Below are 24,507 nucleotides of genomic sequence, written 5' to 3' on the forward strand. Positions count from 1 at the left end.
GTACAATAACGTCTTGCTTTAGTTATGTTTCTAATTTTGAATTTCGTTGAGTTACTGGTGCAGAGGGTGGTGGTGCTGCTGCTGCTGCTGCTGCTGCTGCTGCTGCTAGTGATGTCTGGCCAGGCCTGCTAGGAAGGATCTGCCCTTGGAGACACAGCCAGTTTATGGAGGAAGTGCCCAACTGGGGGCAACCAAGTGGCTACCGCTTCATGGGTGGTTTGATTGGTTTAGTTTGAAGTTTGTTATTTTCTTTGGATCATTGGTTGTTTTATTTTTGTTTGGTTAGGTGTTATTATGTTTATTCTGGTAGTTTAGTTGTTTGTTTTCATTGTAATTTAGTTGTGACCGTTGTGTTTAATAATTTGATCAGCCGGTATATACGTATGTACCCCTTTGTGTTTCATCAATGAGGTCAGTTCATCTTCTGTTACTCTTTTCAGTTGAGTTATGTGTAGTTCTGTTTCGTTGACCTCCTTTTTATGGGCCCAAGTTCTGCTTATGTTTGTTAAAGAAACCTGCTTTTTTCATTTTTGATATAAATAAAACCCCATTTTGATACTTATCCTTTGTTTTCCTTATTGCCTGCCGGCTCGGTCAATCACACTGTCTTTATTATTAAGACTAGTTGGTCACAATAAAAAATACACAACGCACCTCCAAGACAAAACAATATACATTAGCACACACATAAGGAATGGGGTCTGGATCTACACAGGATTACAAGGTCAGCATGCAAGATTTGGCCATTGTATTTGTATAGCCCATTTTTACAAACAGTTTGTCTCAAAGGTATTTACACAGCATCATAACAACATCCTCTGCCCTTAGACCCCAACAGGGAACATTTTGAGAAACCTCAGGGTGAGCAACAGAGGAGGGATCTCTCACCCAGGACGGGTAGACGTGACATAGATGTTGCAGACAAGAAAACAGTTTACGACAGAGAATAAGGAAAACACAGAAATGTTAACGAAGTTGACGAAGGCAGCTTCTGGTGGGAGGAAAGGCAGGGAGAGCAGGCCAGTTTAATGGGAGGACTGGATGGCAGACTGGTTCATGGGAAGGGAGGGCAGGCTGGTTTAACAGCAGGGGAAAGGGGGAAAGGGGGAAAGGGGCGATGCAGGCGTCAGTTGGTGCAGAGAGATGGAGCTCCGGTGGATCTGTGGAAACAGAGAGAGAGTGCGAGACACCAAGGCCAAACTATGAAGTGCAACAGGTAATGATACAGTTCAAAATATGCGGAGAGGAGAGGAGATTTGAACTGTGTCCCCCAGCAGTACGGTGTACATTTTAGGACATCCTCAGGTGTCAGGCTTCAGCCTCAGACTTTAGATGAAAAGGCATAAGGTCTCAGGAAAACCTCTGTCAGGTGTCCACTAAACAGCCTCAGAAAAAAGGCGTCAGACCAAAAGGCATCAGAAAAAAGGCGTCAGACCAAAAGGCATCAGAAAAAAGACGTCAGACCAGAAGGCGTCAGAAAAAAGGCGTCAGACCAAAAGGCATCAGAAAAAAGGCGTCAGAAAAAAGGCGTCAGACCAAAAGGTATCAGAAAAAAGGCGTCAGAAAAAAGGCGTCAGACCAAAAGGTATCAGAAAAAAGGCGTCAGAAAAAAGGCGTCAGACCAAAAGGCATCAGAAAAAAGGCGTCAGACCAAAAGGCATCAGAAAAAAGGCGTCAGACCAAAAGGCATCAGAAAAAAGGCGTCAGACCAGAAGGCGTCAGAAAAAAGGCGTCAGACCAAAAGGTATCAGAAAAAAGGCGTCAGACCAAAAGGCATCAGAAAAAAGGCGTCAGAAAAAAGGCGTCAGACCAAAGGGCATCAGAAAAAAGGCGTCAGACCAAAAGGCATCAGAAAAAAGGCGTCAGACCAAAAGGTATCAGAAAAAAGGCGTCAGACCAAAAGGCATCAGAAAAAAGGCGTCAGACCAAAAGGCATCAGAAAAAAGGCGTCACACCAAAAGGCGTCAGACCAAAAGGCATCAGAAAAAAGGCGTCAGACCAAAAGGCATCAGAAAAAAGGCGTCACACCAAAAGGCGTCAGACCAAAAGGCATCAGAAAAAAGGCGTCAGACCAAAAGGCATCAGAAAAAAGGCGTCACACCAAAAGGCGTCACACCAAAAGATGTCACACCAGGGGTCTCATTTATAACCGTTGCGTACGCACAAAACGGGGCTGAAAGTGGCGTACGTGACTTTTCACGCCAAGGTTGTGATCTATAAAAAACAAACTTGACGGGAGAATGTGCGCAGCTCTAAGCAAACTCTGAGCCATGCGTACGCATGGTTTGGAGGAAAAGGGGAATTGGCGACACAGACGGTGTGGTGGTGAACTGAAGTCAGACTCAGGAAATGATGAGTGAGAAGAACGATTACGTTTTTATTATCGGCCGTCACACATTTAATTTCAACCCGTATGCGTTAGATCCATGTTGCCACGGTGATTTAATTCAACAGCGTTATGTTGCATCGGACTGATGTTTCAGAAACATCTTCTTAGAATCTAACTTAAAATTCAAAATCAAAATTCCCTCTCTATATTTAATCACCACCATCTCTCCGTCATATTGTCCACTCCCAGAGCGCAGGAGGAGGAGAGGACGCCGCGGCTGCATGGAATAAATACATGGTGTAAATAACTATATGTTCCTATGATACTGTGAACATATTGTGATGTGACTGAAGAGGGGGGCGTGGTGATGAGACTGAAGAGGGGGGTGTGGGTTGCGGAGGCTGAGTGGATGAGAAACAGGTGCGTGAGTTTGAACAGGTGTGGTGATGAGAGGAGGGGAACTCGGGGTTGCACGGAAAGAAAGAGTCAGTCTGTCGGCGGCGCGGCAGAGCTCTAGTCTGGCGGCTTGGCACTCTTTGGATGGGAGGGTGTCGTTCGTGGCTGGTTAGGGCCACCGGCGATGAAGACGGCCAGAGCAGTGGGTCAGTGGTTCCAGCGCTAGGAGGGGGGGCTGGACGCCTCCTGTAGAATAGTTAGGGCCGGGTTTAGTGAGTGCCGAGTCTGCTGCTGCTCTTTGCCACCGTCTCCGCCGGAGTGTCTGAGTCTGCTGCTGCTCTTTGCCACCGTCTCCGCCGGAGCGTCTTTGCCACCGGCTGGACTGATCTGCGGCGTCACAAGCCCAGACCCCGGGGGGGGGTCTCGCCGGACGGCGAGTTGAGTACTCTTTTATTATAGTCTATATTTACTTAGTATTTTTAATGTATTGGACAATGGGGGCGGGAGTCCAGTCGGGGGAGTTTATATGTGCAGCGTAGCGGGGGAGGGGCTGCTGCTTCTTTGGTGACGTTACGTGAGTTGCAGTGTGATAGGCCACAGGTCGTGTGGTCAAGCAGTAGTTGCAGTGCCTCCAGTAGAGGGTGATAGCGTGCTGTGTTTGTACTGTAGTGTGCCATAAGTTTGCAGTGATTTGTAGTGGGTAATAGTGGGAGCCTTTTCCCCTGGCCGTGCAGTATACCCCCCTGGCCACAATCCACCCCTCAGTCCCCTGTTTTATGAACTGTGTCATTGTAATAAAGATAATTGTACTGTGTATACACTGTCCTCTGAGTGTTATTTAAAGGCTCTGACCTGGTGACTTTAGTCTACCATTTTGGACTGAACCCAATTTCATTACAATATGATCGAGAATCAATTAAATCTCAAACCCTGGGGAAAAAAATCCAGTAATCGTTCCCATAATTGTTACATTCTGTTTTCTTGTTATCAAGAGAAGTATCATGTTTGATCATTCCTCAGAATGTAACTGATTCTGCTAATTATTCAAAGTTTTATCGATCAGTCTAATTACTGTAAATAATACAGCGGTGCCCCGTGCGTAATTCTGCACCCGGGCACCGCTGGAGGAGAAAGGAGGGAGAGGGAGACCATGATGAATGGTTAATAACTCGTTTCAGATTAGAACTGTTGTCATTGTTGTAACTATGTGCCGAACCGGGTCCAGCATGTGAGAGGGCAGCGCACCAAAACAACACCACGTGCGCTCTGAGCCGCTGACGCCGTTAACAGCTGCAGCAACACGTCACGTTGTCACTTTCACACCTGCAACTAATTCACAACACCGACAGAACAAGAGCACGTCAGGCTCATTGACATGCAGACCGCATTCATGTGGTGGTTTGCATTGACCATCTACGGTTAAAACAGGGCGTGTACAGGGCGGAACGTGAAGCGGATTCAGCTGCGCACACTTGTAGGAACTCTCTGATTTATAAAGGGAAGTTTGCCTGCAAGTGTGCGTACGCAGGGTTTTATAAGTCTGAATATTTACTGGCGCACGCAAAACCTGGCTTTTGGGCGTACGTACACTTTTAGTAATGATCCCACGCACAGTTTTATAAATGAGACCCCAGAAGGCGTCACACCAAAAGGTGTCAGAAAAAAGGCGTAAAAAGGGTTAGGGACGTCAGAAAAAAGATGTCAGATTAAAAACTGACTATTTTTATTTCTTCAAACTTTGATTCAGTTGAGGCATTTTTTTTTGGAGCGGGCAGACTAGTAATTTATTTATCTATCGCTGTATTTAATGACGTCATCGAAACACAACACCGGTAACGAGCTGACGTGCAGAAAAGAGACTGCCCCGAAAGGAACACGCGTCTCCGATATCTAACGGCAGGTTCACACCGGATGCAGAAGTGCCACGAATAGACGCAGAATGGGCCTGTTTCCTACTGCGCCCTTGTTAACCGATTGTGTTGTTCACACCAGACGCACCGCGGCACGCACCTCCGCAGCCGGCTCGCGCCCTGCAGCGATTGTTTTGGTCCATTTTGTGTGTGAATCGCGAACGATCGCATCAATCTGGGCAGGAAGTTACCCACAGAAACACGAGAGAATCCAGTTAATTTTCAAAATTAAAGCAATTTTCAAAATAAAATACTGCGATTGACAAATACAATAGCCCTGTGTTTGCGTTTGTGGTCTATTTGTGTTTATATACCTAAAAAGAGCGCGAGAGAGATGATGCCTTTTGGTCTGACACCTTTTTTCTGACGCCTTTTGGTCTGACGCCTTTTTTCTGACGCCTTTTCTCTGACGCCTTTTTTCTGACGCCTTTTCTCTGACGCCTTTTGGTCTGACGCCTTTTTTCTGACGCCTTTTGGTCTGACGCCTTTTTTCTGACGCCTTTTGGTCTGACGCCTTTTTTCTGACGCCTTTTGGTCTGACGCCTTTTTTCTGATGCCTTTTGGTCTGACGCCTTTTTTCTGACGCCTTTTTTCTGATGCCTTTTGGTCTGACGCCTTTTTTCTGATGCCTTTTGGTCTGACGCCTTTTTTCTGATGCCTTTTGGTCTGATGCCTTTTTTCTGATGCCTTTTGGTCTGATGCCTTTTTTCTGATGCCTTTTGGTCTGACGCCTTTTTTTCTGACGCCTTTTTTCTGATGCCTTTTGGTCTGACGCCTTTTTTCTGATGCCTTTTGGTCTGACGTCTTTTTTCGGAGGCTGTTTAGTGGACACCTGACAGAGGTTTTCCTGAGACCTTATGCCTTTTCATCTAAAGTCTGAGGCTGAAGCCTGACACCTGAGGATGTCCTAAAATGTACACCGTACAGCAGTCTAAACCTATAGTAGCGAAGCTATAAAATGGTTCAGAGCTACTTGAACCAGCCCTAACTAAAAGCTCTGTCATAAAGGAAGCCTAGACTTAAATGTAGTTGTTTTTCTACCCCTATCTCATTTCATATCTCCTTTTGACCTTCCACGTTGTATTTGTATTTTAATTGTGTTATTCTGCATTGTTTCTGTATTTTAATTGTGTTGTTGTTCTGCATTGTTTCTGTATTTTAATTATGTCGTTATTTTAATGTAAGCGTCTTTGAGCACCTGTAAAAGAGCTTTATAAATAAATTTTATTATTATTAATTTATTATTTCAGTGTTCTAGGAAGTTGATAAATATTAGTTACAGTAAGCAGGTTCTTATCTTCGGGTCAGGGTCTCAGGGTCAATGTAGCTTGGTCCTTGCCTAAGGGCTTCATGTGTATTGTGTAAGGATGAAGACCTTTTTCAGACCAATGTTAAATGTATGGAACAGGAGCCTAAACTAATGTGCATGACAGCCATTCAGTTGGTTTAAAATTAAATGAAGGCATGAGTGAATCTTTCAGTAGGCTATTTAGCTCTATAAATGGCTGCACTTAAGCTGCTTCTACAGTGTTTTTGATCTCATCTCATTGCAGGGCTGTGAGCTGCAGGAGATCCTCTGTCTCATCTCCTCTCCCCTCCTCTCCGAGGACAGTAAAAAATGTGTTTTGACAGCCTATAGTCTGACCTGGGTTTGAGCTGGCGGTCCTAAGACCAGTCCCATGTATATTATTAATTGATGCCATTGTGAGCACATTTTGCTATTTAGTCAGTGCGATCCAGTTCATGTCAGCAAATAAAATTCCATGACCCAAAGCTGACGCTAGATGTCACCCAAGTCCTCTTAATTTTCCATGGAGCTGCATGGTGTTCACTTGATGCTGTCACTGGATTGTCAAGTTGATAGTTTGACTGATATCGTCTTGCTTGTAGTCTGAAAAAAGTGTTGACTTGCGTGTGTGTGTGTGTGTGTGTGTGTGTGTGTGTGTGTGTGTGTGTGTGTGTGTGTGTGTGTGTGTGTGTGTGTGTGTGTGTGCTGGGTCCTGAAGACGGATATCATCTTATAAAGTGGATTTATTAATCACACACTTAAATCGTCTCACTTGCGACAGAGTTTCACTAACACCTTTCAGACTTTGTTGAAGACTGGTCTGAGTGGAACAAGTGGTCCGGACCATGAGGAGAAACCGTTCTCCTTTCGATGGCTGCTCCCTCCCACTTGATGCACTTCTCTTTTTACTGCGCTCTAACGCACCAGCCTGCTGACACTGAGCCATGCGCGCCGTCAGTGCGTGAGCTTTCCCCACTTTAAAGCTGCCATCGCTGCTAGAAAATGATCCTACTGCCTGGTCTGCTGTTATTACTCTGGGGAGAACCGGGTCGGTGCCGCGGGGGGGAGGATGGAGACTTTACTTTTAACGGAGACATCCGTCACATCGCCGTGGCCAACAGCTCGCTTTACATCGCGACGGAGGAGAAGCTGTACCGGCTGAGCCACGACCTGAATCTGGTCCAGAGTGTGAATCTCAGAGGAGTCCTGAAGAGCGGGGATGAAGCGCAGTTTCACCGGCTCTCTGACCCGGCGCAGGGGAACACAACGTTCAGAGTCAACGTTTTGCTGCCGTTTGTTGCGAATGACACTCTGATCAGCTGCGGGATGATCGACCATGGCTGTGGGTACTGCGAAGTTCTGGACCTGAGGAATATCTCTAAGGTTGTGCATCGGGAGTTCATCCAGGTGGGTCCACAGGGGCGCGACAGCAGCGGGTCCGTCTCGTTCCTGGTGACTGTGGACAAGGAGTTTTACATCCAGACCGCGATACAGAAGAAGCAGGATGGGCAGAAGGACGACTGCAGTTCTGACACCAACATTATCAACCTTCAGAACACAAATGAAAATCAGAAAGGAGGAATATTCTCTCACAATGGACGTGAAAGCGCACCGGAGTTTAGCAGTGGACAAGAGCTGCAGTTTGTGGACGGGTTTCAGATCAGCTCATTTATATATCTGCTGTCCAACGTCCCAACAAGAAACAGAGTCCGTCTCTTTTGGTTCGAGGTTAAAACCGACAAGATTGAGACTCTCAATTCGCTGCGGGGCGCGGTCCTCAGCAGCGTCTCTGAGGACGGAGGACATAACAGACTTGTGGCCTCCTCAGTGATCCCGAACGGGCCGGGATCACCGGAGCTGTGGAGCGGAGTGTTCAGTGTGAGCTCAGGACAAACCAACACCGAGCTGGTTGTGTTTGAGCTCAGCCCTGACCTCAACGGAGCGGCCGGTGTAGATCCAGACCTTTATACCAAGTCAGGTGATAACGAGGTAACAAGTCAACTCATGAAGCTTCAGACTACAGTAATCCACTTGTCAGTTAGACCAACTGTAGCTGCACACTCGTACTGATTTATTATCAGCAGGTCATCACTACTTCAGTGTGACAAAGCTGTATTACAGCTCCATTTGTTAAGAGTTTTTTTTTTAATTTCCACAAGTAAAATCCAGATAGAAGTTCATCATCAATGCACAAGTTATGATATTATAAGTAAATTATAAGGGATGCATGGCTTCAGTCAGTGGACTTGATCTACAAGTTAGTTAGGACAACACTGAAGTTCTTTGGATCCAATTGATCAGTGTTTGTGTGTGACAGCCAAAGATCCTGAAGCCGAGGGCAGTGCTGTTCAGGAAGAACCACATGACCTCTGTGCTGGCAGTGAGGAAGAAGACCTGGATGGTTTTCTTGATTGGAACAGGAGATGGACAGCTCATTAAGGTGAGTAGAAGTTACACATCTGTATTGGATAAAGAAAAGTTGAACCAAAAACCTATACCTACCTATGTCAGTATCAGAACTGCCTTCACCAGGACTACCTCTTTATGTTGTTATGTAGAATCTATGAACTAAAAGAGCCCAAAAATGAGTGTTTAACCATGTTTTGTTCATAACAGATAATTTTTAGGCACTGACCTCTACAGCTATCATAGCTGTAGAGGTTACACACACAGTCAGCAACGTCTGCCTGTTCTCCATAACATCAACACCCTCTGTCTTCTTTCCTTCTCTCAGATAAAAATGAAATATTGTGCATGCACTGGCTGTAAACGGTCACTCACGTGACTGAAGAGTTAAACAGGAGTCTGAGAACACTGCAGTAACCCTCAGCTAGACACAATAGGCTCTTTCATGCTGAGTTCACCTCCACAATTGTTTATAAAGCTTTGCAAGTTTATTTCTTCCAGCTCTTCAGCTGAGGCCTACGTAAGGGCTGTCCACTCATTACCTTTATTATGATGTAGATGACCTATAATTAAGCAGTTATGAGCTACAGGCTATTGGTTATAGGATGAGTGCTTACGTATTAGACATATCAAATTCCAATTTTGTTTAGCATCAGTTTTTTTTCTCCCAATTTTCTTGTTTTTTTCCCCAAATATATTCCTTAGATGGGTGAGTGGTCAGGAGATGCTTACTAATCATCATGAGTTTGTGTAACTATTTACCCTGAGCAGCAGAAAATATGTGTGCATACATCATATCCTGTGTAGTAGTAAATGGTAAAGTGAGGCAACGCAGTGGAAATCACAGGTTGACAAACACGCAACACAAGCACAAGCATGAAGTTTTCAACACACCTTCAACAAAAACAGTTTTCATTACATTAACTATACAGATCTGCCCTACTGTATGAAAAGCCCATATGACCTGCTCAACTATGGGGGGAAAGCATAGGGATTGATCGTTTTATTAAGCAATATTATATTACAAATATATGATATGATTATCATACAATATTATAATTACTACTCACACTCACCCTGATGGCTGATGGCCTAAAATAAGTTATTTGTTTAGAACCTACACCCTGCAACACCAGTGGGTTTTTAGGTGGTCTTGAAGGTCAATCCTCACAGGGAGGAAGTCAGTTGATGGTCATTAGAATTAACAGGGTTCACCCGAGGAACTTGGTCAGCCGGTCCATCACAGAAAGGCCTGAACACCTCAGTGTGTGTGTGTGTGTGTGTGTGTGTGTGTGTGTGTGTGTGTGTGTGTGTGTGTCAGCTCTTAAGGGGCAATGTAGGTGTAGGTAAAGGTTTGGTACAGGTTTCAGCATAGAGTATTGGACATGCTTCACCTTCTTGGGATTCCTGGGACGGATAACTGTCGAGCCAACCTCCCAGACATCATTACCAGCAGCAGCTCAGTTAATCAGAAACGTGACCTCAGCTTTGTTGTGTTTGTCAGCTTGCTGTGGATAAGGACTATCGCACCACCTGTCCCACGGTGCTCTATAGGGCCAACCGGGACCGCCCACTGTTTCCCAAAATACTGCTGGATCCAGTGGATCGTAAGCATGTGTATGTGCCGTTTCAGAACCAGGTGAGTAACACAGTGAAGGATGGAGACTCTGCCTTATGGAAGCCATACCATACTGTTGCTGAGTGTCAGTGTTTTGTTCTAGATGGTGCGTGTGCCTGTGGCAAAGTGTAACACACACACAAATCTAGAGGATTGTTGGTCTGCACAGGATCCAGACTGTGTGTGGTGTAAGGATACAAGGTCAGAGACTCACCTGCATCTGATGTCTTAGAACATCTGTAATCACATTGAAACAAGTTGAACACCTCTTCTGGTGACAGCATTGACCTTGATCTACTATATTTCTTCCTAGTTGCACATTTGAAGAGGACTGTGGAGGTTCAGACTGGGTATCCATTCCTGGTGATCACCAACAGAAAATGATTTCTCATAGTGTCTCACAGGCCCCAACTGGCCAGGTAAAGAGGTAGAGCAAGGTTGTGTCTCTAATCAGTTGTGTGTCAGTTATTTGTGATTTAAAGACTCACAACTTGACCTTCCTCAGCTCACACTGAACGTCCAGACACACCTGACTGCAGGCCAGGAGGTTCTGTCCAAATTTGCCTGTGATTTCCCTGCGTCCAGTCGTCTTTGTACCCTGACAAGCTCTCGTCCAGCATTCCCAGAGTGCACCTGTGTACTGTCTGAGAGCATACTTCCCACTGAAGGTCAGTATTATGTAATAAATGATCAGCAGATTCAACAATATTAAACTCACTCCTGTCTCTGTGTGGAGTAAACACAGGTACTGTCACTGAAAATGATGACACAGAACTATTTGACTCCAATTGAAATTCTCATTGTTTGTACGTCAGGTCTAAAAGTCCATGTAAGAATTAGACTTGGGTCAGGGGAGTTATTGGAACAACTGACGCTGACCAACTGCTCTGAGATCAGCGGACCACCGACCTCTGTCCTGTGAGTCCACCACCACTTTGACCTCATGACCACACTTACTGTGGATTAATGATCTAATAACAACAACTAAAACCTCTCTGTTCACGGCCATCAAACATACGTCTATGTGGTCATATTTGTGTTCAGTCAGTTCATTGTGCTCCATATTTCTAGTGTTTTAATGACACCAGTATCTTCATGCTGGTGTGTTTGTTTTCTCCTCAGGTGTCAGCAGTGTATCAGCGCTGGATGTGGCTGGAGCAATAACCGCTGCACCTGGGCCAATCAAGGAGAGAGGAATGTAATTATGCCTTTTTCTTCAATGTTACACTGACTTTTATATTTTCCACACATTTGTTAAATTTATGAAGTTACACATACAAACTACAACAGTATCTTGTTTATGTGCATGCGGTGGCTGAACTGTAACCTATGAGCACTGCTCTAATGGTGATGAATGAGGAGGGTCCAGGAGGATTTTGTGCATTTGTCTCTTAACAATTCCAAGATAATGTTGTTGTGTTCACACACTGCATGAGTTAAATCATTACTGATTAGTGTTATATGTGGGAAATTGTTGTGCTCATAATCTAGCAGCAGCAGTGTGCAGATACTGAATGAATGAAGTGGAAACACTGTTTATCTCAGAGGTTAGACACCATGCCTCAATCAATACACAAACTAATATCTCTAAATATCCTGAGAGGTGAAGATGAAGTCCAGTATTTCTCAGGTCCAGTCCGTCATTACACTGCCCTGCAGAATTCATTCAAGAAGTCTTTCTAATGTTCTTTTTTCACATTTGCATGAGTTGTTGGATCTTTTTGAAATTCAACACTTGAACATGGAACACATTTCTTCTTATTAATATAATTTTTATTAATGCATGTAAGAAATCATTGCCATCTGAGCTGATCATTTTAATGGTCTTCTGGTTTTATCATCCAGCTCCAGACACATTAACACACAGACCTGGGTTTGGTTCCTACAGGAACATGCCTTTCAAGCTGAATCTAAAGTTAGCACACTTCACTTGACTCCAGTTGTGCTCAGAGCTGCAGCCTTAGTGTCTTTCACTGGCTTCATCTGTTCAGTCAAGCATTGGTTTGACCAAAATGTCCCCTGTTCTGTTTCTGCACATGTGTACTACATGCACATAAAACAGCATTATGCTGTGCAGGTATAAACCTCAGGCTAGGTGTTGTCTACTGTTCTTCAGGGCTGAGCTACACTGACTGAAACTGGAATACTAATAATACTTTAACAGTGAAACCTCTCCCCTCCTTCCTCCTGCAGGTCAGTGTTTGTCAGTCTGGGACATTGGTGATGAACATTTCTGTGAGTGTGAAGCTCAGCTCCCGCACACTCTTCCTCTGACACCTTCTTTACATTCAGTAGAGGGTGATATATATTAAAATGATTATTGTTGTGTGTGTGACTGTCAGAAGCCAGAGATCCTCTCCATCACTCCCAGTGTCGTGTCCTTCCATGGCAAGAACCACGCAGTGCTGACAGGTCGTAACCTCAGTCATGTGACCAGAGTGAGGATCCTGACTGAATCCTGTTCTCCACGAGAGTGAGTCCCTTTACAGCCTGTTAGCACTGACATTATGTGTTAGACATCAGAAACACAGCAGTGTTATAAGGAAACGCTGCCAGTACTGACATCACAGTCATTGTCCAGTCAATACATATGATTGTGTGTCTTTCCTGAAGCCAGGAAATGAGGCTCCCATCTGGTTCATCCATGCTATACAGTAGAAGCTACATGATACAGTTTATCTAGATGTAGGCTGAAAATGTTCATTATCAGTGGAGCAGCTGCTGATTCATCAGCTTCAGGAATAATGTGGTGTTTCCCTTTAAAATGAAAACCGCACACACACATTTTGCTTCTCAGCATCATTGCATGATCAGAATTTGTTAAACTGATTATAAACTGGAAAGTAAAAATTAAAGCTTAGTGAGCTCCTGCTTCAGGGATTTAGGAATTGTTGCTAATTCCCCAGAGTAACTGTTGAATTATGTGTTTAAGAGTTTGTTTTTTGCTGTTTTCTATGTTAAACACCTCCTCTGCTGTTGTACACTGAATTGCCCCCTTGGGGATATTAAAGTTAAATCAATCAATCAATCAATCAATCAATCAATCAATCAATCAATCAATCAATCAATCAATCAATCAATCAATCTGTTTACGGCCTTGATATTATGCAATAGAGTGAGACTGGGGAGGGGTGCATCACTTGTTGCAGTTTTCTTAGCTACACAATGACCACATTAACTTAGATACACTACTCACAAAAAGTTAGGGATATTCGACTTTCAGGTAGAATATATAGACAAGTAGAGAAACTCCTACACACTTTCTTCTCACTTGAAACATTTGTTATATGAAATATATAGTAGTAAAATATATAGTTCAGCATGATGAAGAGGACTGTTTGTAATGTTTGTGGTTAATCACCTTGTTAGAGAACAGTATGTTATGTTAAGTACTGAAACTTTGAACAGGACATATGCATTCAAAGTTTAGAGACAGTCAAATTAAGTTCACCTGTTAAGGTTATAGTGCATTTTAGGTGAAATTTCATCCCAAAGCCCAATTCAGGTGGACTATCTGAATGGAGGAAATCAGATGTTGCAACTGAAAAATGTCAACATATAAGAAAATAATTAAATACTGTAAATATAGAATCTTTCATTGGTACCTCTTCCTCTGTATCAAATGATCAGTATTCTGAAGACTGCAGTACTATTATTTATCTAATGATAATATTGAGATGTGCGTGCGCCTAAGTTTTGTCACATTACACGACACGCACAACTTTTTTTTTTCATCAACCAATCTGCAGACCACTTGCGTGATGATCTGTGGAGAGGGATCCAAACCGACCACGAATCAACAATGATCCGTTGCACCACTAGCAGGGTGTTGAGTGTGTCGATGGTGGTGGTTAGAGTGTCAAAACGTACACAGCTAGTTGCAATCATCCCCAGTCTCCAGTAGAATCACCATATTAGTCGGTTTAGAAGGAGGACTTTCCTGCTTCAGTGTTTCTGCTTTAATATTGTTGTGATGATGTTAAACATTCATGAGCTTCCTGTGTGTGCTTCGCTCAGATCTCCTGTCTGGAACAACACAGGTGTGAGTCTGACCTTCCACATCCTTAGTACAGACACTAAAGGCTCGGCCGAAATATGTGCTGTCCTCCCAGACGGCAGTTGTCATGGCAACAAAAACATCACGTACCAGTCAGCGCCATTGTGCACCAGCAGCACACCCACCAGCTCTTGGGTCAGGTACGTTTGATTTGTGGCTACTTTTGACAAAATGCTGAGATTGAATGTATGAAAAAACAACTACAAATACAACTAGAAAATTTCCTCTGGGAAATTTTGATAGGACCACGGGGGGGGGGGGGGGGGGGGGGCTACTGCCGGGCATACCATCTCTGTCAACATGGGAATCAAACCCACGATCTTAAGGTCAAGACAGAGCTGATCAGACAGACACATGATCATCTTTCACTGAGCACTGATATGGAGGAGCTGTAACCACATTAAGTCACCTGTGTGCTGGTGTTTGTGTGTGTCTGTGTGTGTGTGTGTATCTCACATGAAGTTATCTGTGCGTGTTTGTGTGTGTGAGAGAGGAGTGTGCAACTGTAATCACATGAAGCTACCTGTATGTGTTGGTGTGTGTGGCTCCATGGATTGTTTATAAACATGTTAATGAGCTCCAGGTGGATTGTTTATAAAGTGAACGAGCTCTGGCCTGAGGCTCAGAGGTTACCACGGCAACTTGAGGTGGTTGCCAATGACGATAGAGGCCCCCCAGGCTGAGACAGACAGAAACGTCAAGAAAAAGAGGGATTTCCTGCCTCTGCACTAGTCTCGCATTTAGGCTTACTGTGACAAAACGGTAACTCCTATCAGAAAAAAACACAGATCAACATTGCTGTAAGGACTTCCTGAAAAATTTGGTACGATTTGGTGTTTATACAGTAAATATTTTGGAGACACTGGCAATTTTAAAACAGGGGTCCGTTCTGCTTCTGCTTCTCCAATACAAAGAAAATCTTTGTATTGGAGTCAATGAGGAGCAGAGACAGACGTGGCCGCACTTAGAGGCTGACAATTCAAATTCTGTAAGTCTCTCTGATATTTTGAGCACATGGTGAGAGAGATAACAAGATTGTCTACAAATTTGGAAAAAATCACGTGTGTAGAGTGTAAATTGTTGCCGGGCCGAGTGTGGAAAGAGAAAAATTCTGGAATTTTTCTGGGTTCTCTCCCACTCTAACCGATGATGTCACCCACTCTGACACGAACATTCCGTGCAATACACACCCATTATAATCTCATAATTTCTCCAAAAATGATCATGGTCATTGATCAGGGATTGATCAAAAACGAGCGATCAAAACGTGGAATAATGCGGCAATACACAAGACTTTTGTCTACTGTTTAAAGTTCAAATTAAGTCTCTAGGTGAAAGTATGCCTGAGCAGTAGACGTTTGTAAAACTCCAATGATTGTTCTTTTTCGCTCTTTTTTTTTCGCCCGTCCCATTGACTTCAATGCAAAATTTTGCGCAGTTTTTCGCGATCTACGTCCCTGCAGCTATTTCATAGCTGTAGGAGCCAGTGCCCAGTGCACTTGCCCCGTGGCCCTAACTAGAACTACTAGTACCACTACTACTAAAACTGCTACTGCTACGACAACTACAACGAGAACAACTGCAATAACTACGACAACAATTAATACTACAGCTACTACAACTACAACTATTACAACAACTACTATCACTGCTACAACTACATTAATGACAACAACTACTACAACTACAATACTACTACTAATAATAATAAACACACAAAGATGATGCATGATACTGAATAACTGTCACAGTGCAAATTCTGATTTCATTCAGATTTGCTGTTCCCTGCAGTTGCCAGTGAAGTCAGAGTCAACAGCACTAAAGTATGTTGATAGAGTATTAACAGAAGGACAGAGAGATGCGACCACCATCTGGCAGATCAGTATGGTGTATGAACTTATTATATCACATGGCTAGATCACATTACCTGATTCATACTTTCAGCATGTGGCAGCATTGTCTTTATAAAGAAAGATTGATTGCCCCAAAGTTATCATATCAGATTGATTGATTTGATCAGATATTGCAGCACAGACAGAACAGGCAGTGGAAATTTGAGCAGTCAAGTATATATCTCTTAGATGTATTCTTGGTCACAGGTCAGTGTCACTAAGTAACAGTTATGGGTTGAGGGACAAATGATGGGGAAAGCACAACTTCCTAAAAGCTGTGTCTTTCACCACTTCCCCTTTCGACTGAAGCAAGCAAAAATGACACTTCTGCCTTTTTGTTCGCACCTCACCAACTACCACCAACATACATGAAAAACACAATTGCTCCAATAGCCATTGGTAAAGAAGCATTATAACAGAGAGGGTTTTGCTAGTTTTATACCAACAGAAGTTGATGTCTATTAAATATTTCTGTAAAATGACTTTTAATTAGTGTTTACCACTACATCCCCAACAAACGTAGAGATTTTGTATTAAATGTGCACCTCTGATTGGCTGTTGCTGTGTATTCTGCAGTGGGAAGAGGAAGATCACACTCACTGGCTCTCACCTGGACTTTGTGGAGGGGGTGACCCACAGCCACGCCCCTCAGGAGATCAAACTTCCTGGAAACAGCAGCTATGAGGTGAGTCTGGTGATCAAACATCTTTGGTCCATTATGTCATGTGATTTAGATCATTCTACATTACACTACAGTGTCACATTGTATCACAATGTGCATATTATAATCATGTCCTGTGGCATCATCATCATCATCATCATCATATATCCATTAGTATTCTGATGTTTTACATCAACCAGTGTCTCATATACAAACACTGAGCTGTGTCTCATTACAACAGTGTAGTTCCATGGGTACACCCGGGTACATATACATTTTACATTTAAAAGACATTTAATCCTAGTAAACGTTGCAATGACTTCATCATAAGTGTCTCTAAACTTCTGACATGGATCATTTTGACACATAATGTTTGTTTAATTTTCTGCAGACTCTCACCTATGACTCACCTGCAGCCGGACGCACTCAGAACCCTCTGAACAGTGTGGTGTCTTTTAAAGTAGCCAATGAAACGGTGCCCTGCTCCACAAGCATCACCTACTATCCAGACCCCAAGTTCACCAGCTACACATCCACTAGGAAAGGAGACATCGTGCGCATCATTATAGAGGTAATGAATGCTGTCATCACACACGCAAGTTAAATATTTACATGTTCTTTACATTTCACATCTTCAAAACAAAAAACACAACATTTCCAACTTGGAGAGTGTGGAGGGTCTCAGACATTTCTTCATTTACACTCTCAAACATAAATCTACTTTCAAATTGCACATTGTCGTTGCTCAATATAAAGTGTTCACACACAGCTGAGGTCTTGGGCATCTTGTCTTCCCTCTATCTGTAGAACCACCAGCATTCTAGTCCCAGACCAACACAGCCAATATCAAAAAGAAGATTTATTAGGCTGCATTTTCATTCTTTATTCATTATACATGAGAGAACTTAGATGTTGCTCACTGTTTATAGCCCACATGCCACTGGTTGTCTGTTCTATTGCTTTTCAGTTTTTGATAGTGGGGTGAATCCGGTGCGGCCTGACATTTGTCTCTCTCTTGTTTGTTCATTGATTGATTGATTGATTGATTGATTGATTGATTGATTGATTGATTGATTGATTGATTGATTGATTGATTAATTGATTCATTCATTCATTCATTTAACCTGTACTGTAAGGGAGAAAGGTAGGCTAAGTGTTTTCTAAGTGTTTGTTTGTGTTTTCATTGCAGAAGAAGGCAGACAGACTGGAGATGACCACAGCAGAGTTGACAGTGTTCGGTATCCATGGAGGGAAACAGCACCCCTGCATCATGGAAATCATCAAAGAAACCAAAAACATGTCTGAATTTTTCACCTGTGACATCAAGAGCACACCTGTCACTAAATTCCAGGAGATAGAGGTAAATCTTTCAGTCACAATACAACAATCTAGATGATGGGACTATAGAAGCTTTTAGGGCCTGAACGCACTCAAGGGATCCCTACTGTATTTCTAATGTGTTTTTATTTTCAGTCTAAAGGAATCACATTTTTGAAGACCTCACCATAAAAATTGGTGAAATGTACTGAAAGCACTCCCTCAAACTTTTCAAAAATTTAGCTGCTGATGTGTGTTTCACCTACATGCATGGAAGTTGGTGGCTGAGAGAACACATCAAGATGTGTTTAACAGCCTCGTGAAGCCTTGTCCTAAACTCAACAGGAAGCCAGACATTTTGATTTGCATTAGCCATTTGTGGCAATTTTCACACCTCATACTTGAAGGAACTTGTTTCAGGGTTTCATCTGATTGACTTCATATTTGTTGAATTTCATTTTAATGTAAGACCTTGGTGATTAGGACCTTGATGATGTCTTTTCGTCAACGGGCGTGGCAGCTATACAGACAAGAAAACAGTTTACAACATGGAATATGGAAAAAACATGGACATGGAATTGGTCAGTAAGCAAGAGCTGATGAAGGCAGCTTCTGGTGGGAGGAAAGGCAGGGAGGGCAGGCCAGCTTACTGTAATGGGAGTACTGAATGGCAGACTGGTTCATGGGAAGGGAGTGCAGACCAGTTTAACAGCAAGGGAGAGGAGGCGGTGGTTGGTGCAGAGGGATAGAGCTCTGGAGAGATCTGTGGAAACACAAAAGTGTTAGACACCAAGGCCAAACTAAAAGGTGCAGCAGATAATGATAATGTGTATGAGGAGAGGAGAGGAGAGGAGAGGAGAGGAGAGGAGAGGAGAGGAGAGGAGAGGAGAGGAGAGGAGAGGAGAGGAGAGGAGAGGAGAGGAGAGGGCTCCATGTAACCAGATGTGTCCCCCAGCAGTCTAAGCCTATAGCAGCGTAGCTAAATGGTTCATAGCTACCTGAACCAGCCCTAACTAAAAGCTCTGTCATAGAGGAAGGTTTTAAGCCTGGACTAAAATGTAGATTGAGTGTCTGCCTCTCTGACCCATGGATTGAAGCAGCGTGGCATATTTTTAAAAGTCAAACCCACACCCAACTTCCCCATGTTTAGTATGTGTGACACTGACAAGAGTATTGACCTGAAGAAACCAATCTGGGTATTGAGGCACAAATATCCACAGTGCCCCCTAGAAAATTAAAACTAATTTAAACAACTTTATCCCCTTAAGGGCTCAGAGGCAGATACAACCTTCAGCTTAACTGAGTGCACAAATGAATATCTTTGTGACTGTTTGAGCTAGAGATGTACTGTTGTTTCTGTGTAGAGTGAGTACGTCCATATGTATCACTAATCGATGAAATAATTTTAGAAATTGGAAGAGATGGTGTCATGTTACAGTTTTCTGCTGCACTTCTGCCTTTTGTTTATATATTTATGATTGATTGTTATCTGTCATCTTTGAGACTGACAGCTGAATGAAATGAAAGAGAAAGAGGCTTTAATCTTCCCCCAATTTCCCGTTTGATGACTAAGCACGTCTGCATACCTACATGGAGCCGACTACCAGTGCAACCTGCTGGAAAAAGTCACTATTGACTGACAGTCATTTAATTTCTGTGACATTTTCATTCTGTGATCTGATACACAGACAGATGTCTGCCTATCATGCCACTTTGTCTTTGCTTGGTGATCACAGCTGAGCTGACACTAAATACGAAAATGCAGTACGTTTGTTCTATGCGACAACTGCTAATCTTAAACATGTATTTGTGTACACCTCACTTCAAACACAATGTGGTTATTTTTTTTTCTCACAGATTAATTATGGGGAGAGGAGGGAAAAACTGCACCTAAAATCTCCAATGACCCTTTTGATGTTGCTTGTCCTCCTGCTGATTCCCATCATCATCATCGGTAAGTACACAATGATTTAACCCATTTCACCACCCTCAAGGAGACATAGGGCAAACCTTAGACCTTTCAATATATTACAGTCAGGGGCATCACTAAGTTCAGTGCAGCAGGAGTTCTTGGTGTTGTAATATACTTGCATGGTATATATTGTGTGTAGAGACACATGATGAGGCCGGCATTACATTACATTTGGGTTAACTTCTGCTTAGCACACAGGCAGCTACAGAAGCCCAAAAGCAAACGCAAAGTCAGAACAACAATAACTAAATGCTACATCTGTTAATACGTTAAAAGACACTCTCTGTTTGACGGCCTGGTTTTGTCTTGACAGTGTTGGTGATTCTCTACCGACGCAAACAGCAGAAGCTCACTGCTGAGATGAACAGGATGATGGAAGACCTGGAGATGGACATCAGGAATGACATCAGACAAGGTCAGCCAAACATTCTCAAAATGTATCTAGACACAGTCTAATGTGTTTATTTTATATTTCAAATATTGAGCTTTTATCTCCTGAAAACTTTTACAATGACGTCCAATCCTGGACAGTTCAACCAGGGTCAATTTTGGATAACTTTCATCCTGCAGCATAATCTCATTTTGGTACACCTCAGCTGAGATATTTGGGGGTTATTTTGGTCTCTGAACCTAAATGTAGGCACTCTAATCCCTGATCTAGTTCTTGAATAGTTTTTAGCAACATGGTTTAATGGTAGGTAGGTGGCAGGCAGGACATGCTGCCGCTTGCTGCCAGCGCACCATTGAAATTGTTCCATGAGTCATCTCATTACTTAAACCATGCATTTTATCTCTGAGGATGTATCCATCTGATGCACTACTTCCCCTATATTGCCCATTATGGTCAACCACTGTATAAATGTGGTGCATTCAGGTTTCCCTCATTATGATTATCTTTATTCTGATATGCTGTAGACTGCATGCCTATTTTAATTCACATTGAGTGTTTCATCTTCCTCCTTTCTCTCATTATTTTTCCTATCTATAATTATCAGTTTCAGAGGGTTTTGTTTAGAATTTCCTTCCTGTTACTTACATTCAGCTTCTCTGTTGCACTACAACAGCTGGCACTTTTAGAGTCTTTTTGGACCTGAGTAACTTCCTGTAGAAGAGAGTAACATGTAGTAACTCTTTCGAAATCTTTAACTTTCCACCCAATGTTCTCATCAGGTCAAAGTTTAGTGTGTCCACTCTTTTTATTTGAACAAAGGAAATGTAAAACGAGAGACACAAGCAAGTGTTACCACACCTAACTTTGATGGTGTCATTGTGGGTGCATGATGGATGTGATGAAGCTAGTTTTACATCTAACTTCCCACTTATACACATACAGACAGAGTTTGTTCCTTTCTCCAAAGTGGTCACATGCTTTGTGTAAAGAAATGTGTTAGGGAGGCTTGATGCTACCTCCTGCTCCCTCTATATAATTCTACAAAAATAAAGGACAAATGTGCTATGAACTCACACATCTAAATAATCTTTGAGCCTGCTTTACCTTTGTATTTTCTGCAGTCATGGTCTGTAGTTGAGAAAGTTTCCTGACTGAACTCTGTGTTGCAGGTTTCGTGGATCTGCAGACGGAGAAAGCTGAGCTGATGGAAAACGTCGGAGCGATTCCTTTCCTGGACTACAAGCACTTTGCCTCCAGGATCTTTTTTCCTGAGGTACGGAACGATGGTGTTCGATAAACTGATGCTGTAAACACCATCTTGAGATTCACATCCTCTGTTCTGTTCATATTCCCCAGAGTGACTCTTTGATGACGTCCTGTATCAGAGACATCTGTCAGGTGAGGTGTGACACCAGCTCTGCTTCAAGTCTTAATGCAACAAATAAACAGTCAAACAGTCAGTGACGTCTGTGTCGTTGTCTGATCTGGGATCAGGACGCAGTGAAGGTTCAGCTTGATGAGGGTTGCCAGAGCTTGTCCAGGCTGATTCAAAATCAGCTCTTCCTCACCACCATGGTTCACACACTGGAGGAGCAGAAGAGCTTCACCATCAAAGACAAGTCTGTTCATATTTATGTTTTTTATTCGGTTACTGACTCCAAACCTGTACACTGCTCTCTTTTCCTCTCTCTGTCTGCTTTCTCTCTGGCTATCAGTACGACAGTTTCACTTCCCCGTTCCAAGTTTGAGTTTCTCTCTTTATCTTTTATGCGCCTAATTTGTTTCTTTTTCACATCTATCCTGTTGCCTTTTTTGGCTGCCAGTGCCAGCTAAATCTAAACCTTTTTGGACCTGAGGAACTTTCTGTCATGATTACTCTGTATGTGCAAAACAAGATTCTGACCTGGGACCAGTCTGACTGTCACATGTTTGTTTAAAAAAATCTTCAAATTTCGTACAGACAGAATATAGACAGTGTTAATGCAATGGAAAAGCACAAAAAAGGATAACAGTATGGGGAAATAAATGTGTAGTTTGTTGAAATAACTCAAATACTCATGTTAAAACTTGAGACTGAAAGTAATTTGTTCCATAGCTGGAAATTTTAATTATGACATCCCATTGGGTAATAGTGGGGGAGGTTCTGTACTGAGCCACCGTCTTGTTATAGCCTTTTTACTCACTTCCATAAAGATTTTATTTTAGTCCATGTGTCCCAGGTAGAAGGATGGGCAAGTGAATTCAACATTATACTGATAGGACTGAAACCCCCTTCCTGGGAGGATTTAAGAATGGGGCATTTAGGTTACTACTGTAATGTATGTATGGTGTATGTATGTTTTTTGCAAGTACAAAGCAGCTGTACTATGCCCATGACAAATTTCCCTCCCGGGACAAATAAAAGTTTATTTGATTTATTTGATTTGGTGTACAATACTGGATACACCCAAGACAAGAGTCTTATCAAAGTAGAAATCCTGAGAAGCAAGGCCCTATCTTTCTGATCATTCACACCTGGCTTGAAATGTGGGTTGGTGGTTAGGCACATAGTTCAGTGGTCTTTATTGTTAACTGAGGAACCACAGCAGAGCTCTGTCTGCCTCAGCAGGAAATGTATCTTTAGTTAGAATAGTTAGAATTCAGCAAAGACATTTTTCCATGAAAAGCAAAACAATATAAAGAGGCATCCGATTTGTTTTTTAACGTCATTTCTGAGAAACAGTCTGACTAACATTAGACTCATCAGTGAGCAGCAGCATGAAGCCTGGAGCATCATGGGCAGGTATTACTCACTCTTTAACTGTACTCTGCTGTGTTTCAGGTGTTCGTTAGCCTCTGTGCTAACAGTAGCGCTCCATGGGAACCTGTTCTACCTGACGGAGGTGATGGAGACTCTGCTGAAGGCTCTGATGCAGCAGAGCAGCAACGCTCAGCCTAAACTGTTGCTGCGACGCACCGAGTCCACGGTGGAGAAGCTGCTGACCAACTGGATGTCCATATGTCTGTACGGCTACCTTCGGGTCTGTCACTGCTCTCTTTCTCTCCTCATTTGTTTCACCATCACCACATAACTACTGTGTATTTACTCAGTTAATGGTCATCCATTTGGTGGAGACATCCGCAGTCCCCAGATGAAGTATCCTCTCATGAAGCCTTTTCTTTTAGCAGCATTGTGAGGTAAAATTGTATTTCCTTTTGTTTCCATCAGATGAGATGATTTTGAATGTCTGTAGTGGCTAATAGTTTTATACTGTCATGATAAACTAAAGCATGATGAACACGATAAACAGTTGTCATGCCAACATCAGCAAATTAAAGGAGACATATTATGGCCCTTTTCCACAAATTGAAATAGTTCCCAGGTGTCTTAAAGACATGTCTGTGACATGCTGTGGTCATAATACCCCAAGGATCAAACATCACAGCTCTTTTCATCCTCTCAAAACAGCCCTGTTCAGAACGGCTGGTTTCAGTGCCTGTCCCTTTAAATGCAAATGAACCACTGCTTGCCCCGCCCCGCCTCTTCTACTGGTACCAGGAAGGGATAGTATTATGCAAATTCAAACTCCCGCATGATGTTTTACACCATGTTGTATTTTCCTTTAGATGATGGTGTTAGCTTTTGCTTTAGGATTAAAGCAGAAGTAAGCGGAATATTTGTGTTAATATAAGTCTTAAATAGTTATATCATCCAACGGGAATCACTTACATAGAGTGTTTGGTCTGAAACACGGGTCTGTCAGTCACTCTGCTCTGCTCTGCTGTAAGCCGAGGAGAAATCTTTCCTTGTATCCTACAACCTTTATCCAATGAGGAGAGAGAACGGCATGAAGGGCTGTGTGTGCAGCCAAGGGACGCCGTGAATGTGGTGACGTAGGGACGAGGACCAATAGATCCATGACGAGGGCGGGGACTGCTAACTCCATCGGCTGACAAGAAGTTAGCCAAAACGACCGGATCGCTTACTTCTGTTTTAAATCAGAATAAATCTGGATTCATATATTTGGACTTCAGTTCATAAAACAGCTGCTCTGTTGTTTTAGATGCTTTGTTTTCATAAAGGAGAACCAGTGTTAGAAGCAGTGAGGCTCCTTCCCTCAATATGTAGGGAAGCTCTGATCAGGACGCTGCTACTTCCCATACTTCAGCTCATTTCAATCAGTTTCAATATTTCTTTTAAAGTATATTTTTGGGGGGATTTTTTGCCTTTAATGTACAGGACAGTTGAGAGAGAGAGACAGGAAATGGGAGGCGGGGGGCGGGGGGGTGA

At 42.9% G+C, this 24,507-nt stretch overlaps 1 protein-coding gene across 1 annotated transcript in view; it reads left to right on the plus strand.

The window, feature by feature from the left end:
• Positions 1 to 6,860: 6,860 nt before the first annotated feature.
• plxnc1 (plexin C1) overlaps positions 6,861 to 24,507 on the plus strand; it is a 29,395-nt gene continuing 11,748 nt past the window's right edge. Inside the window, exons 1-19 of the mRNA XM_083999431.1 lie at positions 6,861 to 7,912; positions 8,241 to 8,363; positions 9,834 to 9,968; positions 10,051 to 10,148; positions 10,261 to 10,366; positions 10,453 to 10,615; positions 10,763 to 10,865; positions 11,070 to 11,145; positions 12,290 to 12,420; positions 13,965 to 14,144; positions 16,473 to 16,581; positions 16,949 to 17,128; positions 17,747 to 17,917; positions 19,732 to 19,828; positions 20,160 to 20,261; positions 21,407 to 21,510; positions 21,594 to 21,635; positions 21,732 to 21,856; positions 23,059 to 23,257. Of these exons, the coding sequence (XP_083855557.1) occupies positions 6,926 to 7,912; positions 8,241 to 8,363; positions 9,834 to 9,968; positions 10,051 to 10,148; positions 10,261 to 10,366; positions 10,453 to 10,615; positions 10,763 to 10,865; positions 11,070 to 11,145; positions 12,290 to 12,420; positions 13,965 to 14,144; positions 16,473 to 16,581; positions 16,949 to 17,128; positions 17,747 to 17,917; positions 19,732 to 19,828; positions 20,160 to 20,261; positions 21,407 to 21,510; positions 21,594 to 21,635; positions 21,732 to 21,856; positions 23,059 to 23,257 (3,231 nt within the window). The 5' untranslated portion in view covers positions 6,861 to 6,925. The remainder of the gene's footprint in view (positions 7,913 to 8,240; positions 8,364 to 9,833; positions 9,969 to 10,050; positions 10,149 to 10,260; positions 10,367 to 10,452; positions 10,616 to 10,762; positions 10,866 to 11,069; positions 11,146 to 12,289; positions 12,421 to 13,964; positions 14,145 to 16,472; positions 16,582 to 16,948; positions 17,129 to 17,746; positions 17,918 to 19,731; positions 19,829 to 20,159; positions 20,262 to 21,406; positions 21,511 to 21,593; positions 21,636 to 21,731; positions 21,857 to 23,058; positions 23,258 to 24,507) is intronic.

The sequence above is a fragment of the Trachurus trachurus genome (assembly GCF_905171665.1).
Source record: "Trachurus trachurus genome assembly, chromosome: 23".
Lineage (NCBI taxonomy): Eukaryota > Metazoa > Chordata > Actinopteri > Carangiformes > Carangidae > Trachurus > Trachurus trachurus.